The sequence below is a fragment of the Podarcis gaigeae genome (assembly GCF_964106915.1).
Source record: "Podarcis gaigeae genome assembly, chromosome: 5".
Lineage (NCBI taxonomy): Eukaryota > Metazoa > Chordata > Lepidosauria > Squamata > Lacertidae > Podarcis > Podarcis gaigeae.
The window spans coordinates 49,794,089-49,810,893 of NC_139681.1; the positions used below are offsets into that span (position 1 = coordinate 49,794,089).

At 42.6% G+C, this 16,805-nt stretch overlaps 1 protein-coding gene across 4 annotated transcripts in view; it reads left to right on the forward strand.

Moving 5' to 3' along the window:
- The first annotated feature begins 537 nt into the window (after positions 1 to 537).
- SHTN1 (shootin 1) overlaps positions 538 to 16,805 on the forward strand; it is a 69,201-nt gene continuing 52,933 nt past the window's right edge. The window contains exons 1-3 of one of the 4 annotated variants that reach the window (XM_083741380.1): positions 538 to 671; positions 8,046 to 8,098; positions 14,133 to 14,193. In XM_083741380.1, coding sequence (XP_083597506.1) covers positions 614 to 671; positions 8,046 to 8,098; positions 14,133 to 14,193 — 172 coding nt within the window. In that variant the 5' untranslated portion in view covers positions 538 to 613. Of the gene's footprint in view, positions 672 to 946; positions 1,041 to 1,135; positions 1,234 to 5,410; positions 5,431 to 8,045; positions 8,099 to 14,132; positions 14,194 to 16,805 lie in introns of those variants that run through there. The other 3 variants (XM_083741384.1, XM_083741381.1, XM_083741382.1) reach the window with 3 other exon arrangements.

The following is a 16,805-nucleotide window of genomic DNA, read 5'->3' on the forward strand; positions in this document are numbered from 1 at the left end:
ATGCGGCAAATGTGTCGCTCTTATTACGGACTTTTCAGGATGCGAACAGCACCCTGGAACGGATCGTGTCTTTTCCTTTGAAATGATAGTAAGATTTCACCACACACTGTGTCCATGAACTCCCTGCCCTTCCTTTGTTTAACTGGGCTCATCCAATTTCATTCCACTGGGACCTTGCAAACACCACTGGGAACAGTGCGTGGCAAATATTTTGCAAGGGATGTAAAAGATGAAAGCTCATTCATTCCCAAAACAGGAGTAATGGCGAGGATAGAGCCATAACAGAAATGGTCTGGGCATGATCACTACATGTCCATGACTTGTTTGTTGTTCTGGGGGAAGCAAACTTTCTCTCTCGCTTCCTTAAAAAAAAAACAACCCAAAAAAACCCTGACTTCCCTCCTGCCCTATACGAACGGGGCGAAAGCGGCCGCCAGAAGGCCGGGCATGTGCAAAAGCGGCAGCAGCGACAGCCGCTCGAGGGCTCTGCCCGAGCGCACGCGGCCAGCCTCTCCGCCCCTCTCGGCGCTCGCAGGTGAAAGCGGCGCCTGCCTGACGCGCTCGGGTGGCGTTTCCGGGTGCCGAGCCAGACGCTCTCGGGCGGCCCGGCAGCATGAGCGGCTCCGAGGCGGCGAGGCAGTTGGAGCTGCTCGGCGGCCTCAAAGACCAAGGTAAGCCGCGCAGGACGAGGGCGAGGACCGGGGGGCCCATTGCACCGGCCGGCCGCTCCTCCTGCAGCGCCTGGGCGCGAAGCCGCAAGAGGCTCGGGGAGCGGCTGGCGCGCCGCTGCCAAAACAAAAAGCACCCGGGCGACCTGAGCGGCGCTTTGGCCGCCCGCCTAGCGAGGACCCCCTCTGTGGGCGGAAGGTCGCGCCGCGCTGTGCTGCCCTGGACCAGGGACGCCCCGCCGCCCACTGTCAAAGGCAGCAGCCAGACGGCGAGACGCAGGGTGGCGGGGGCGAGGGGAGGGGACGCCGCACGGGCGCGCGCGCTCCTCGCTCGTGAGCTCCGGCAACCGAATCCGCCCCGCATTGGAGCTGGTAGGGAAATGGGTCCCCCTCCGCGGGGAAGCGCTTGCTAATAGGGCTGGCGTCTCTGAACCCCGAGGCCTGGAGGCAGCTCTCCCACCCGCTCCTTACACACACACCCCAACCGGATCCGGAAGATTTCCCGTTTGCCTCCTTGTTTCTCCCTGCAGGAAAATGTTGGCAATCCCCTCTCCTCGGTTGCCGGGTAAATCGGGCGGGTTTGATTATTTAATCGGCTTGCGCCACCTCCTCCCATCGGCTGCAAAGGCTTATTGTTTTCTTATCCACCTGGCGCTGCAAGAGGAAAAGACGATTTGTGGGTTTGGGCGCAAGGGGTGATGAAATCCGTGGCACGTGCCTGGCTTTGTACGTCCCCTCCCCCTTACGAAAGAGCCTTATTCCCCAAAGTGAAACAATCCCTTTTTCCCAGTTGGAAGGGTTCCAAGAAAACGTTCGTCTGGTGTTTTTACGTTCCCCGCAGCAAAGCGCAAAATGATTCAGACTAGGGAGTCTCCCCACTAATTGAGCAGAGAGCTGATGCTCATATAGGAAGGCAACTTTTAAATACATGCCTGCTGCTGGTTAAAATTTGACTAAAGGAAGCATGGAGTAGTGGTTATAGTACTAGGCTAGGACTAGGGAATCCCAGATTTCTAAATCCCCATTCAGTGATGAAACTCATGGGGTGGCTAACTGCCAGCTAATGCTCTTGCTGCATGAGCTACCTCACAGGGTTGTTGTGAGAATAAGAGAAGGGAACTGCACATGGGCGTAGCCAGGATTTTTGTTGTGGGGGGCGGGCCTTTTGTTAGCGGGGCCAGAACCCCAGTTTGCTATGTATTTTTATTGATTTAGGGGAGTAGCTGCCCCTCCCTACCCCCTTGGCTATGTGCATGGAACTATATGAGGTCCTTGGAGAAAGGGGAATGTTTAAAATATATATCATCTAGTAGAATTGGGTGGTGGTCAGCATGCATCCCTGCTTCTTCCATCTATTCTTCCATTGCCTATTCAGGCAGTGTCAGCTCTAGTTTTCAGCTTGTTTTAAACTTCAAGCCATGTTACCAGCCTCCTGTCAGTTCTGTGCATGCTGATGGGACACCCTGGGCAGCTTGTGGCATCTGAAGGTTTTCGGTGTTGGCATTTGACCTCATAGGGAGTCAGACTGTTGGCCCATCTAGTTCAGTATTGACTACTGTGGTTGACAGCAGCTCTCCAAGGTTGCAGACATTCAAAATCACACAATTTTATATTTTGTGGAGAGCAGGATCTTACCTACGGTCACATTTCCTACTGCCTTCCCCCTTCTGCTGTTCATGCATTTGGGGAAAGTTTGAAAAGGGAAGCCATGCATGTCTACAGAATAGTCATTCAGAACATGGTTGGAAATCATGAGGTGAAAGAGCAGGCTTGCCTTTTCAGGCATTCCCCCAGTGTACGGATATCACAAGGTAGGGCTCGCAGGGGATATTTGGGTGCCTGCTCTCCCACTCAATGCAGTGATCATAGAATGTCTGAATAGAGTTACTGTTCTAGGCCAAATTGACGTCATAGGTTTGAAATACAGTGGTACCTCTGGTTACGAACTTAATTCGTTCCGGAGGTCCGTTCTGAACCTGAAACCGTTCTTAACCTGAGGTACCACTTTAGCGAATGGGGCTTCCTGCTGCTGCTGTGCGGCCGTGCAATTTCTGTTCTCATCCTGAGGTAAAGTTCTTAACCCGAGGTACTACTTCCGGGTTAGCGGAGTCTGTAACCCAAAGTGTTTGTAACCTGAGGTACCACTGTACTATGATACCACTTTGAACAGTCATGATTTCCCGCAACAAGTTATGGGAGCTACAGTTTGTTAAGGAGAGCCCTCTTCCCCTCATGGAGCAACCATTCTCAGAATTCCATGGGAAGAAGGATTGTTAAACTACTCTGGAAGGTTCTGGGAGGGCAAGCCTGCTAACAGCAGCTCTCATTATTCTTTGAAGGAAGCCATGAATGTTTAAGGTGGTATCATAATGTGTCAAATGAATAGTGTGAATGTGGCCCTAAGGTACGGTGGTACCTCTGGTTATGAACTTAATTTGTTCTGGAGGGCTATTCTTAACCTGAAACCATTCTTAATCTGAGGTACCACTTTAGCTAATGGGGCCTCCCGCCACCGCCGTGCTGCCACTGCACAATTTCTGTTCTTATCCTGGGGCAAAGTTCTTAACCCGAGGTACTACTTCCAGGTTAGCAGAGTCTGTAACCCGAAGTGTTTGTAACCTGAGGTACCACTGTATAGGGAGTGGCAGGAAAACATTATCAAACACTTGCTGTATTACAGTATTTTACACTTACCAGAAAATCTCAGTGGAGGAAATCATAACCAGGATAGAATGTGGAAAACCTACCCTCCCTTTAAACTTTGGAGTCATCCAATGTCCCCTCAGCTCCAGTCATTATCACATATTTCTACGTGTTCACACATCAGCTGGCCACATTTACTGCTGACATGCATCCCCTGAATGTTGGTTTTTCCATTTTTATTTTTTTTAAAGACAGTTGTGAATATAGAAGTAGCCAAGTATCTAGCCGCCTTTTGTGTGCTGGATACTTCTGACTGTTGACTGGATACTTCTGACTATTAGAGTTTAGTTCCCAGGTCCTTTTGATTTCAGGGAGATGGAGGATGCGAGTCATAAATTCACGGAGAATAAATTAATGGTTGATAGAAGATAAACCACAGGCTATTTGTCTCAATGACTATTTGGAACGTTTATGTTCAGAGACAGTATGTCACTGGCATACCATGAATGAGCAGCACGCTGGTGGTAAATCAATCAGGAAACCTTGACTTTATATTGCGTATGAACCATGGTTTATTGCTTCCTGTCTATATCCTAAACTGTGGTTTGCTGCAGGCTTATGGAAGTTTGTGTTTTAGGGAGCAACAAACCACAATCTGTGATTGACATAATTATGAACACAAAGCTTCCTGATTTGTGCACACTGCTTTTACTAGGAGGAGCAAAGTGAGAGCACTTGAGCAGTTAGTGTCAGCATGATGCCTGTTCAGGCAAATCAAAACCTGACTGCTGATTTGGGAATACCTAAATGGCATGGACACTTGTAGCTGCGTTTGCTAGCCTTATAGGACGGTGTAGGCCAAGCCTACCCAGATGCTTAGAAAGTTGATGCTGTTTTAGTATTATAACTTTTGTATGCTTTTAAGTGTGGTTATATTTTTGTTTTGCTTTATCTTTTTGTAAACCATTTGACTTTTTTGTTTTGTTTTTTACAATAAACAGTGTATACATGTATGTAAGTAAATAAATAAATAAATAAATAAGATTAGCCCTTGTTTCCCCCTATAAAGAAATGTCTTGTTTCTGGTGGGTCTCCTAGTACTTATTTGGTTGCTGGGATTCTTACAAAGAATGTTGGACTAGTTAAACCTGAATCTAACTGTGCGTGGCAACTTATTGTGTAAATAGCAGTATATTCTTTGGATCTGTTAACCCAGATTACTTTGTGCGTGCCCCAGCAGATCCTGTATAGGCACTTAATGCTTTATAAATTTAAAACACAGATGAATGAGACCTTGTAGCTTCTAGGCCTCACAAGGCTGAAGCTACCTCACTCCTTTTTTAAAAAAAACAAAGACCTAAGAGGCTATTTGTACTCTAGCCACAGACTCCTAGGCACGTCTTCTCAGAAGTCAACCCCATTGAATTCAAGAGGATTTAACGCGGGTGGCGCTGTGGTCTAAACCACAGAGCCTTTTGTTGTTGTTTAGTCGTTTAGTCGTGTCCGACTCGGGCTTGCCAATCAGAAAGTCGGCGGTTCAAATCCCTGTGACGGGGTGATCTCCCGTTGCTCGGTCCCTGCTCCTGCCAACCTAGCAGTTTGAAAGCATGTCAAAGTGCAAGTAGATAAATAGGTACCACTCCGGCGGGAAGGTAAATGGCGTTTCTGTGTGCTGCTCTGGTTCGCCAGAAGCGGCTTAGTCATGCTGGCCACATGACCCGGAAGCTGTACGCCGGTTCCTTCGGCCAATAAAGCGAGATGAGCGTCGCATCCCTGGAGTCGTCTATGACTGGACCTAATGGTCAGGGGTCCCTGTACCTTTTTAATTCTAAGAATCTGCATAGGCTTGCAGCCTGAGTCCGTGAAGTCTAGCACTTCTGTTAGCCTTTTATACTTCCAGAACTTCTGAATTTTCGCCTCACACTAAGGTTACCTTTATAAATACTTTAGAAAGTGCATCAATAATTAATAGATGTTCTGAATGTGTTGTAGACGAGACATTGTCAGAAGGAACAGTTTAAAGCTGGGCAGAAGGCATGGTACAGGAATCATCTTGGGCTCCGTGACAACTGGTTAATCTTTCATGGAAAATGTCTCCACATAATTTGCTAAGCAGCAGGTTAAAGTCTGACTCACTTTTTAATATAAAAGCAGATCACAGAGTGATACCCAGTTGTGTGTCGTGATCAGAGTAGACCCACAGTCGGGCATCACTCATTGGGTTCATAGTGCCTCTATAGTGCTAGAATTACACATGCCTGGCAAAGACTTTTCTATTCTTTAAACATCTTTTAAAAACGTAATCTCAATATTATTTAATTTAGGGTCTTCTAAACTGATAGGGATTACCTGGTTTTAGGTTGTGTCTGGGTGTTTTTGCTCCTTTTGTATGATTAAATTGTTTGATATTTTTCCCTTGACTTGAATATTGGCTGAATTGTTTGTATTTTTTATGGTTTTACTTCTTGTTTTAGATATTAGCGTTGTATGTTGCCCAGAGACCTATTGTATGAGATAACAAATAAATATAATAACTAAATAAATAGATACTTGCAATTTCTATGCAAGATTGCTTTTAAATGCTGTTTTTATTTGTTATTAGTTTTAGTGTTTCTGTAATTTTGTTGTTGATGTAAAGCTCTCCTGGGAACATTTTAAAGGGCAGCTTATAAATGTTATAATAAATAAGCACATGACTTGCAGCTGGACGTGTGAACTGAACCTGCTAAAAAGCATTTTGTTTGTGGTAACAATATCAAAGTTATATGTATACTGTCATAACTGTGACTGTGTGTGTGATGTTGTGTGAACCATCCTACAGTTATGCACCGCTATGCACACCTTGTGGGGAAAATTAGAAATCAGTAATTAAAATTAAGTTGAAGCTATAAAGTCAAAACACCATAGGTGTTGCAGTTACTGAAGATCTAACTTCACTCATGATGTGATTATACCAGCTAGTTTGATTGTGAGAGAACATGAGTTCAGTAATGCAAAATTTCTAAATAAAGGGTATATTCTGCACGAGTAACAAAATGCCTGGATATATATCATCCTAAATGTCTTTTAATTGCTCAGATAATGTCTGTGATGATTCTGTGATATTACCTGAACACTCATTTAAAGTCCTGTATAAACTGTACTATGAAGCCGCAGCTTTCTGCTGGCTAAAAGACTGGCTACTTCTTGAAGACACTGATGTGTTGGACTTGGAAGGTTTTAACAATGCTTTTGGTTGGCATGCATACTTATGGTATGACAAAGTTAAGATCAATAAGGCCTTTAAGAACCATATTGTCAGGAAAGCAGTATTTAATGTCTGGATAAAATACAAAGACTTATTGGAAAACAAGACTCCGAGGTGGCTTTCGCCTCTGGAAGCTAAGGCCCGAAAAAGACCCAATATGGAGGCCAAATGGCCAAAATATTGGGAAATATTAGAAAAAGATGGAGACAATTGGAAATTGCAGAGTTTGGAGAAAATGAAGGATAAAGTGCGAGACTGGTTACATTACGCTCAGATTAAAGAAGTTTTTAAAAATGACAGAAAGTTAGGGTTCCAGGTGGAGAAATCGAAATTGGAAACAGAATTGCTAGAACCAAAGACTAAGGTACTATCTAGAATGTATAACTTGCTGTTAAAATGGAATACGCAAGACGAAACGGTTAAATCGGCTATGATAAAATGGGCACAGGACATTGGGCATAACATTATGTTTGAGGACTGGGAAAGGCTGTGGACCACTGGGCTGAACTTCACCGCATGTAATGCTCTGAAGGAAAATGTAATGAAAATGATGTATAGGTGGTACATGACCCCAGTTAAACTTGCCAAAATATACCATTCGTCTGACAATAAATGTTGGAAATGTAAGGAAAATGAAGGAACATTCTTTCATCTCTGGTGGACTTGCCCTAAAGTGAAGGCCTTCTGGGAAATGATATATAATGAGTTGAAAAAGGTATTTAAGTATACCTTCACTAAGAAACCAGAGGCCTTCCTTCTGGGTATTGTCGGCCAGAAGGTGCTAAAGAAGGACCGAACATTTTTTCTGTACGCAACAACGGCAGCAAGGATACTTATCGCCAAGAACTGGAAAACGCAAGATCTACCCACACTGGAAGAGTGGCAGATGCAGCTGATGGACTATATGCAACTGGCCGAGATGACTGGCAGAATCCGAGACCTGGGAGAAGAGAGGATTGAGGAAGACTGGAAGAAATTTAAGATGTACTTACAAAAACATTGTAATTTGTTTGAATGTTAAGAAGGATGCTAGATTATAAATAATTGGCCACCACTAAATTAGATTTGAATTTGATTATAAGTGAGGTTAAAGAAAACACAAACCTTTTGGAGAATTGCTAGATTGTATTTAAATGAGTGGATACAAGATTGTAAACAAGTTGATAATTTGCTTGGAAAAACTTTTTAACGATGTAAGTGGGAGCGGGAGACGTGAGGGAGTCCAAAGAAGTGATGAAACCACGTTTTGATATAAGCAATGTTGTTTATTATTTGTGCATTTGTATCAAAAAACTTTAATAAATATTTATTTAAAAAAAATAAAGTCCTGTATAAATGCTATGTGTTATTCCAGTAAGCAAAGTGATCTTTATTATAGACTTGCAACATGATGTTTGCAGCTGTAAAGTTTATGGATGTGTGAAAGTTAATGAGATGTCTATGAAGAGCACCACCAAGATAACTTTTTATGCATCTTGTTTTTGTAGCTATTGGTGAATATGAAGATCTAAGAGCAGAAAATAAGAAAACAAAAGAAGAGGTTTGTACTTGTTTTCATGTGATATGAAATATTATTGTAACTATTGATTTTGATGGACCTTGGCACAATCAGCATTTCTCCTTACAAATATTTTATCCATATGAGGGAGTATTTGCAGCAACTTCCATAACCATAGTAGTACTTTGGTACCACTGTGATGGTGGAAATTACTGGTATGTATATCTGTGTATCACCAATTTGCTTAGTAATTTTGTCCTTTATTTACTTATTTGATTTATACAATGGACGCTCGGGTTGCAAACGTGATCCGTGCGGGAGGCACATTTGCAACCCGCAGCGCCGCGTCTGTGCACGAGTTGCGATTTGGCGCTTTTACATGCGCAAAGCGCAATTTAGCGCTTCTGCGCATGCGTGAGTGCCAAAACCTGGAAGTAACCCATTCCGGTACTTCCAGGTTTGGCGCGGTGCGCAACCCGAAAGCACGCAACCTGAAGCTTCTGTAACCCAAGGTATGTACCTGCCTTCCACAAAAGGAGCCCAGAGCAGCAGCACTAAAACAATATTATTTAAAAAGTTCTAAAAACAGTTTAAAATATTATTTTAAAGCATTCACATTCTCTCAGTCAATGATTTCCTTTTGCCAGATTCAGTGTTGTTCAGTCATCAAATACCTAGCTAAACAGGAATGCTTATAAATTCCTCTTAAAAGTCAGTAATGAGGAAGACAGATGTACCTCTTCAGGGAGCCACCACTTAGAAGGCCCTGTCATGAGCCAATGCCAACCAACAGCTCCCAGCAGTGGCACAGTGTATAGTCATACTGTATATGTATGTCCCAGTGGATAACAAGGCCATAAACGTCTACTTAGAAGTAAGCCCCATTAAGTTCAGTGGGACTTTCTCCCAGGTAAGTGTATCTTGGATTGCAGCCATAGAATGAGAACTGCCAAACTTGATATGTTGATATAAGAGAATTCTCGTTGTAGTTAGCTATAGTTGACATTGCCCGTATTTAGTTCAGATAAGAAAATTTCTCATGCAAGTTTTCAGCAGAAACCAGTAACAAAACTACTTCCTTATTTACACAGTAATTTCAGACTGTCACCACCACCACAATGTGCCTCTTAGATCATGATTCCTATCCTAATCCTGGCCTGGATGCAGTTTGCAAGCCGGAGCACACACTGCAATCATTTTGTTCTCCTGCCTGTTAGAGGTGCAAAGCAAAAACAAATATCAGGTTTCTTGCAAACCCCTCCCTACCCTCACACACAAAGAAATGGATAGAAACCTAGTGCTCATGGTGGTTACTACAGCAAGTGAAACAGTGAATTATGTGGAATGACTCCCATCACCATTCCTCCCCTCCATCTGAACCCAGTGCCCTGGTCTAATTTAGTGGGAAGGTCTTTACCTCATTGGGAGAACATCTCCTTTGTATGCAGAAGATCCCCGGCATCTACAGGTAGGCTGGGAAAGACTCCAGTCTTGAAATGTTGCAGAGCAACCTTCAGTCAATGTAGACAGTACTGAACTGGATGGGCCATTAATCTGAATGAGTATAAGGCAGCCTCCAACATTCCATTCCTAAAAGATGGTCTAAAGTTGCCTGTGGATTGGATGACTGTGAATAAATAGAAGCTTAATTTGGACAGGATGAAGAAATAGCTCATGGTGAGTGGTCCCAATGCCTGGGGAGTGATGGAAATGCCTGTCCTAAATAGGATCACACTCACCCAGAAGGGGCTGGTTGGCAGCTTGGGAGTATTTCTGGTAGATGTCCATGCCAAGATAATGTCCACAATCACGTTTTATCATATTCTCTTGATTCGTCAACCACATCCCTTCTTAGACAAGAGGGATTTGGCCACTGGTTGAGCATCCCTGGTTTGTAGTCTAAATGTGAAGTGCTATTTCTTTTAAGCTGTGATCCTATACCCACTTTATTGGTAATGAGCTTTGTTGAGCTTAATGGAACTTAAGTGAGTAGACATGTCAAGAATGGCACTGGTTTAGGTCTGGTATCCTTGAGGAAGCATCTTCTCCCATACGTACTCTATTGCCTTTCGAGATCCAGTACTTGATGGGCCATCAGAATATTAACACCCATAAAGCATGTTTCCCCTGTGGTCTCCCAAAGTTGTGACAGGTGAGGACAGATTTTGAGAGCTCGTCTTTTTTAGATCAGTTTAAATATTTTTCTTTCTTTTTAAACAGGCTTTAAGTTAATGTGACTTGATACTATTGAGGCTTTTATTGCTGCTGTTGGGTTTTTCCATTTACTGTTTTTGTGATTGCCTTTATTGTGTTGTGAAACTTGTACTGAAAGGTGGGCAATTAATCTTCTAAATGAACCATCGTTTGACCAACAATGCCAGTAGGTGGATCTTGCTGTGCTCCCCCTTGCCTTTACTGATGCATTGTAGTTGGGGCTTTCCAGGGTTGTGGGTTTTGTCATCGCAGCTTCCTAATTCATAATCTGTACTCTGTTTACATGCCATGATAAGCCATAAACCTTGGCTTACCACCAATAAGCACTTTGCTCAAGCACACTGTTGAATTGTTCCTGTGTCACTCCACCCTTCATGGAGCTGGGAGCAACAAACCATAAGCCTTGGTTTACTGCAGGGTTTGAAGGGCTGTCAGGAGACATTCTTCTCTTTGCAGGAGGCCATCATCTGAAGGGTCATCCAGTCCTGGTCCAGTTTAAGATAAGCTCTACAAGAAGGGAGAGGGCCTTGAAGTTGTCCATTATCAGTTGGCACCTGGACAGAATGCACTATATTTCTGTTTGAATTACAAATTTGCACCTGTAAATATAAATTAGCACATTCAAAGGCCTTTTGTGTGATGAATTTTTTTGGCAGTAAGGAGCTACCCTAGACTAGTGTACTAATTCCATCGGTAATGCCGCAGATAAAACTATGAGAGGAGGCTACAGTGTTGTGTAGTCCTCTCCCCACTTTCCAGCTCAAAACAACTTCTTGTAGACTGCAGTACACCCCTGCATCATCAAGACTAACGATCATCAACACTAACCAGAATTGCTATCTGAATCAGATTTTGAAATTGATGCAGATTTGCACTCCCTAGCAGAGACGGAACCTGATAAGGGAACGTTGGAGGAAATTCATGTTGCAGGGCTTGGGAAGTGAATGGACATGATTGTGACTAGCTCCTGATCTTTTAACAATGAAACAGTGGCATTAACAAGAAAACAGTGGCATTAACATCTGCACTGAGACAAATTTTAAGAGAGTCAGACTAATAAGTCATTGGTTATCTCTAATCCATATTTCTGAACTTTTTTTTTTTTTTGCACATTGCATGTTTTTGTTCATGGAAACAACCAGTTTCTGTTGCTATAAAGCTATACATTTGCACTGGTTCCTTTTCTTTACAGTATTTCCACTCACAGTCTTCTTCCCATAAAGTAAATACAACATACTATTGATTTGCAGCAAGCCTCTGAGTCTGATCAATGTGAACCACTGGCATGAATATTTCGTCTTCTCTTCCATACCCTAAGAGGGTTTATCTTTTTGTGGATGTTTTCGTGTGTTAAGATTAGAGAAAAGAATACTACTTTGGAGGCAGGGGCAGCTGGCACCTCCAGAACTGCTGTCCTTGACCATTCATTAGCATTCTAAGACATAAAGGGTTTCTTTTTTAATATATTAAAAAACATGGTAGGCAACCCCATTGTTGTGGCAGGCATATCTGGTTTTTCAATGAGACATTTTAATTCTACAGTTGCTTATCATTTTGCTTTATTTCAATGAATGGATATGCAGGCTGCAGTCCTGAAATTTGAGTAGAATTTGGATTTTGCTAGGTTGAAATAACAGCTAACGTTTTCCAAACTCAAGTCTTTCTATGACAGTTACCTTTCTATAACAATGCCTTGAAAAGCTGCAGAGCACAAATTAGATGTAATATGGGAGATCTGTCATTTTCCAGGTTGTCTTTCACTGGCCTGCCAGTAAGAACTATGAGGCTTGTGGGTGCTAGGGGCAGGGCCTTTTCAGTAGTGGCCCCACACTTTTGGAACTCCCCACCCAAGGAAATTTGTATGGCTTCATCATTGCTTGTTGTTATTCCCTTAAATGTGCATAGTTGATGGCATGTGTCAAAAGAATGGCTACTGATGTCTATTAACTGATTTTTAGTTTAATTAGTGTGTGTGTTTAAAATTGTAAGCCTCCCAGGTGATCTGTTTAACGGAGAAGGGGAGGAAGTTCAGAAAGTCGTTTGCCAAACTGCTCTCTGAAGTACCTGCCCCTTTCATTAAACACAGCTGCAGTGAGGTTTAATGGAAGGGGAGGAGGTGCTTCAAATAACCGTTTGACAAACTTCTCTGTGAAGCCCCTCCCTTTCCTTTCCTTTGGAAGGGATAGGGAGGTTTGTGAGAGCTGCGAGGGGGTGAATGTTGTGTAAAGGGAGGAGGGGTTGGCCAGGTTATGGAAAAGGGCACTGGCAAAGGAGATGGTGAGTTGGCAGAGTTGGTGAGCAGAGCAAGCAGGGTCAGGAATCCTTTGTTAATAAACAAACAAACAAACAAACAAACAAATAAAGGTAAAAGGAGATATGAGCATGGTTCAATCAAACTTGGAAGTTGCATTGTGGAGAGAGGATAGACATTTCTCCACACTAGTATTCCAATCAGCTTCTCCCCCTGCGCACACACCAAACAAAAGCTGTTGTTTTTCTGGTGCATTTCCCCCCTGTAAGGCAAATACGGTAAGTAGTTTGATTTATATTGTGGAAACTTGCACGTGGCAAGGTGTTTTACCTGCAGAATGGCCTTGATCCAGTTCAGCGCCCCCCCCCCATAGCTGCTTATAACTTAAAAGAAACAAGAGAGCCTGATCACAGATCTCCTGCATCACATCTTGCTTGACTTTTAACCCTTAGCATCTCTTGTATGTGCACATACCATATATGTGTAGGGGAAGCAGATCATGTTGCTGGTCCTGCCCTGTCCTCTGTGCATTTGTCAGAAGGTGAGCATGGGACTTCTGACACATGTAGAAGTCAGGAGTAGGGCCAGTAGGCTGGTCCCCTTCCTCTTTCACTTGTTCAGTATATATGCACATAGAAGGTGAGGATAGGTCTCTACTGCCTGCTTTGTTTACCCATTCAATGGATTAGTTGAACTTTGAAAGAAAATGAAAGCAGGGCCATGGCACGCTAAGGTGGGTGTAATACTTTGTGATTACAAGTTACCAGAGATGGGTGTAGAGGGAGGAGGACTGACTCACCCAAGAATTTGTCTCTGTGGGCAAGGAAGGCTTGTAGCAGCAATTCTTAACCATCCAAGTTTGATGAGTCTGAGCATCTGTGATTGTATAAACAAGCCCTAGAGCAGTGGAAGAATATGCTTTTTAAGGGCTGTACAAGAATCCCCTTGGCGTGCTTTGTGGCCCTGAATCAGGGCTACACATCCCACCCTGGATTCTTCTGCACAACAGTTGAGGGGGTGTGCATTAAAAACTTTTTGAAAAGGTTTGGATGCACATCACCATGCTGATCCTCCTTCACGAGTGATTTCCCTGCACATAAAGGAAGCTGCTCAAGAAAAAGTGACCAGCACCATGCAGGATCAGATCCTTCCACTTGACATTTGTTAGGAGGGAGGATCCAACCGGCTTAGTGCTTCTTCATAAGTGGCTTTCCTTACTCCACTTACACTAGCTGTGGGAAAGGAATTTCCTCTGAGATAAGAGCTGTTGAAGCTGTAATATTAAGGTGGAACGTTAAGTTGGGAAATATCAAGGTAGTCTGAGCTGCTAATAACATCTTTAGTGGAAACCTGTCCATTTTAACTTGCATGTCCTCTCCGCAATTGATGGTGCAGCTTATGAATCTTGTCATTTGAACCTTGACGGGAGTTTAAAAACCAAAAGCAGGAATTGGCTCCAAATTACCATTTGCCTTTCTTTAAAATTTAGTTTTAAGTTAAATCTGCTCTTTTAGCTTTACCCTAATTCCTGATCGTTGTTTTGCTTTCTGTTGATTGTGGAAGATGATTTAATTATTTAAATTCTGAAAATGCCATTGTATCTTCCGGCAGTGTGACAAAATCAAGCAGCAGAGAGATGAAGCAGTCAAGCAGTTGGAAGAGATTCAGAAAAGTAAGTCGTGTTTTCCAAAGGAATAAGGGTTCTTTGCTAACAGATTTATGTTGTGTTGTGACTCAGATCTAACTTTTGGAAATCTGTACAGTAATTCAGTTACTCTGGGGTTTTATCCTCACAGGTTTTTAAAAATTATTTTTTCATTTTCAGATTTAGTAAGGAAAGAAAAAAGATAAAAGATAAATTGAAATTTAAAAAGAGAGTGAAGATTAGTAATAATAATGTACAAAAATACTACTACTAACAGTAGTTCAATTAAACAGAGTAAAATACATTACACAGAATGATTATTAAAATCAGACATTCTGTCAGATAAGAGTTTGCTCCCCTGAGGAATTCAGCTTACCATCCCTGCAAACTTTTCTCCTTACTTGTCCCCTAATAAAAAGTTAATCGGGTACCCAGTCGATCTCTCAACTGGGAGATTTAAATCTTTGAACAAGGCTGCTCTTAAGTCCTTGTGGATTGAGCAAACCAGTAAGTAGTGTGGTACTGACTAGGTGTAATATGCTTGGCCCAGGAGTGCCAACGTAAAATACATTTTGGGAGGGGGAGAGGTGGTAAGCCCTGCTGCACATAATTGATCACATGAAACAGTTCACGCACACCATTTGAATGGCAATGCCCATCAAACGGAAGGGGGGGCAGCCCCTCAAATATTTTGCTGAGCAGGCCAAAGTGACCTTGGCCCCTAGGAGTTGGCTCCTATGGCTTGGCCCCACAAAGGAATGGGTAACTTGGAGGAGGTGATCTTTGTTTTTGGTTTGCATTACCATCTCTGCTTCTTTAAGGACATGCTCAGGAATGGGCAATGCTAATATTCTCATTGCCTTGGGCTGGGTTTTAGTGAGGGGTAGCAGCAGTGGGATAGACTTGCCTACTTCTGCCTTCTCTGAAGCCTATTGTAAGACCCCTTTGTGTCCCACAATTCCTTTGAGAGACCTCGAGAAAGGGGGTCACTTTCTCCCCACTTGGCATCATATTCTTTCCCTCCTCAAAATACTACATTAAATAGTCCTAATAGTCCTCTTGTGGGATTTCCATTTCCCTATTGTAGCTGGTACAATTTTCCAGATGTTGAACCGCCACGAAAATGTGTAGGAATGAAAGCAAAAGCTGAGACAGGTTGAGAGGCAGTTTTATGGCAGTTCCTTGAAATTATCCTTTCTTTCTACCCACAAAAAATGTGGAAGATAAAGCTTGACAAGGATGACCTTTTCTGGCACATTAGGCACAAAGTTTTTCCTAGCAGGGATTCTGCCAACCCTCCCCTGCTTAAATGCCTCATGAGAATCATAAGTTGATGGAACTGCAGTTATGAGAAAGATTTTATTGTATAAGTTTTAAAGGTAATTGTAGAGCTTTGAAAGCATCATTTACTTCGTTCAAAATAAATAGGAAGCAAGCTGCATATTGTTGTTTTTAAAAAAAAAGTTATCGTAGGGCACAAATGTGTTAAAAGTAGGCAGACATTCAAGTGGTATAGTTCTCCCTGTCACAAAGATGCAGCGATGAGGAATTTCTGCCTGTTTTGCAGACTTTTGAAAACAATAAACACTGTTTTTGTGATGTAACGCCAAAAGCATATGTCAATATGTTTTCTAGGCACTTGCAACGTCATAGAAAACCTACATTTCAGTTCTGACATGGTGAAAGCATCACCAGTTCCATTTACATTTTCTGGTCAAAGAATCACTTCTGTTTACTGTCTTATTGCAATCTATCTATCTATCTATCTATCTATCTTCCTTCCTTCCTTCCTCTTTCTTTTCTTTTCTTTTCTTTCTTATCTGTTCAGGGGAATGAAATATTCCTTTAAATACTTCCATTTGGATAGCATTACTTGGGTTGAAAAGTGGCAGGAGTATTTGTTCTCCAAAAGACTTATTCTTTTATAAGTAAAATTGCTTGAAACGAATACACTAAATGCCAGCTTTTGCCTCCTTACTTTCAACATTTGTCAACTGCTGAAGTATTATTATTTTTTAATTTTTGGAATACTCAGAATGCTAGCCAGGGGCTGATAGACAGAGAACATCTTCCTTAGTTCAAAGAATTGCAAGGAAAAGAAATCTCTGCCCTTGCCTTCTTTTATTTACATTTTACGTTTATTCATGTGTGCTTTTGCTATTCTTGCCCACATATGGAGGATTCTAATTGGAACTGGCTGTGACGGCTGTGTGGAACTCTTCCTTTGAATATCTCTGTGGTGGGAAATGGGGTGGGGACCCAAATTCAATATAGTGGAGAAGGCTTGTTTGCTTTACTGTCTAAGGTTCAGGCTGCTGACTTCTTTATGAAGGATCAAGCACATCTACATAACCAAATTTAAAGTGGGTATGATGATGTCTCCCACTGGCGCAAGGAATAAATATGCTAACAAGTCTCCACCCCCCCACCCCCTCCACCAAATATCCAGTTTTCCCTCTTGTGTGATAATGGTTCTATTGATGCCATGTGGTGTCTGGAGGTAACAAAGCACAGCTAATGGGAGTGGAAAGCCCTCCCGTGAATAGCTTCTCAAGAGAGGAGATGACAACAGTATTGCAGCCTGTTATGTTAGGTCTCTGTCACCATAGTATGTTTTGTTGCAGTATTAGGCATTAGCA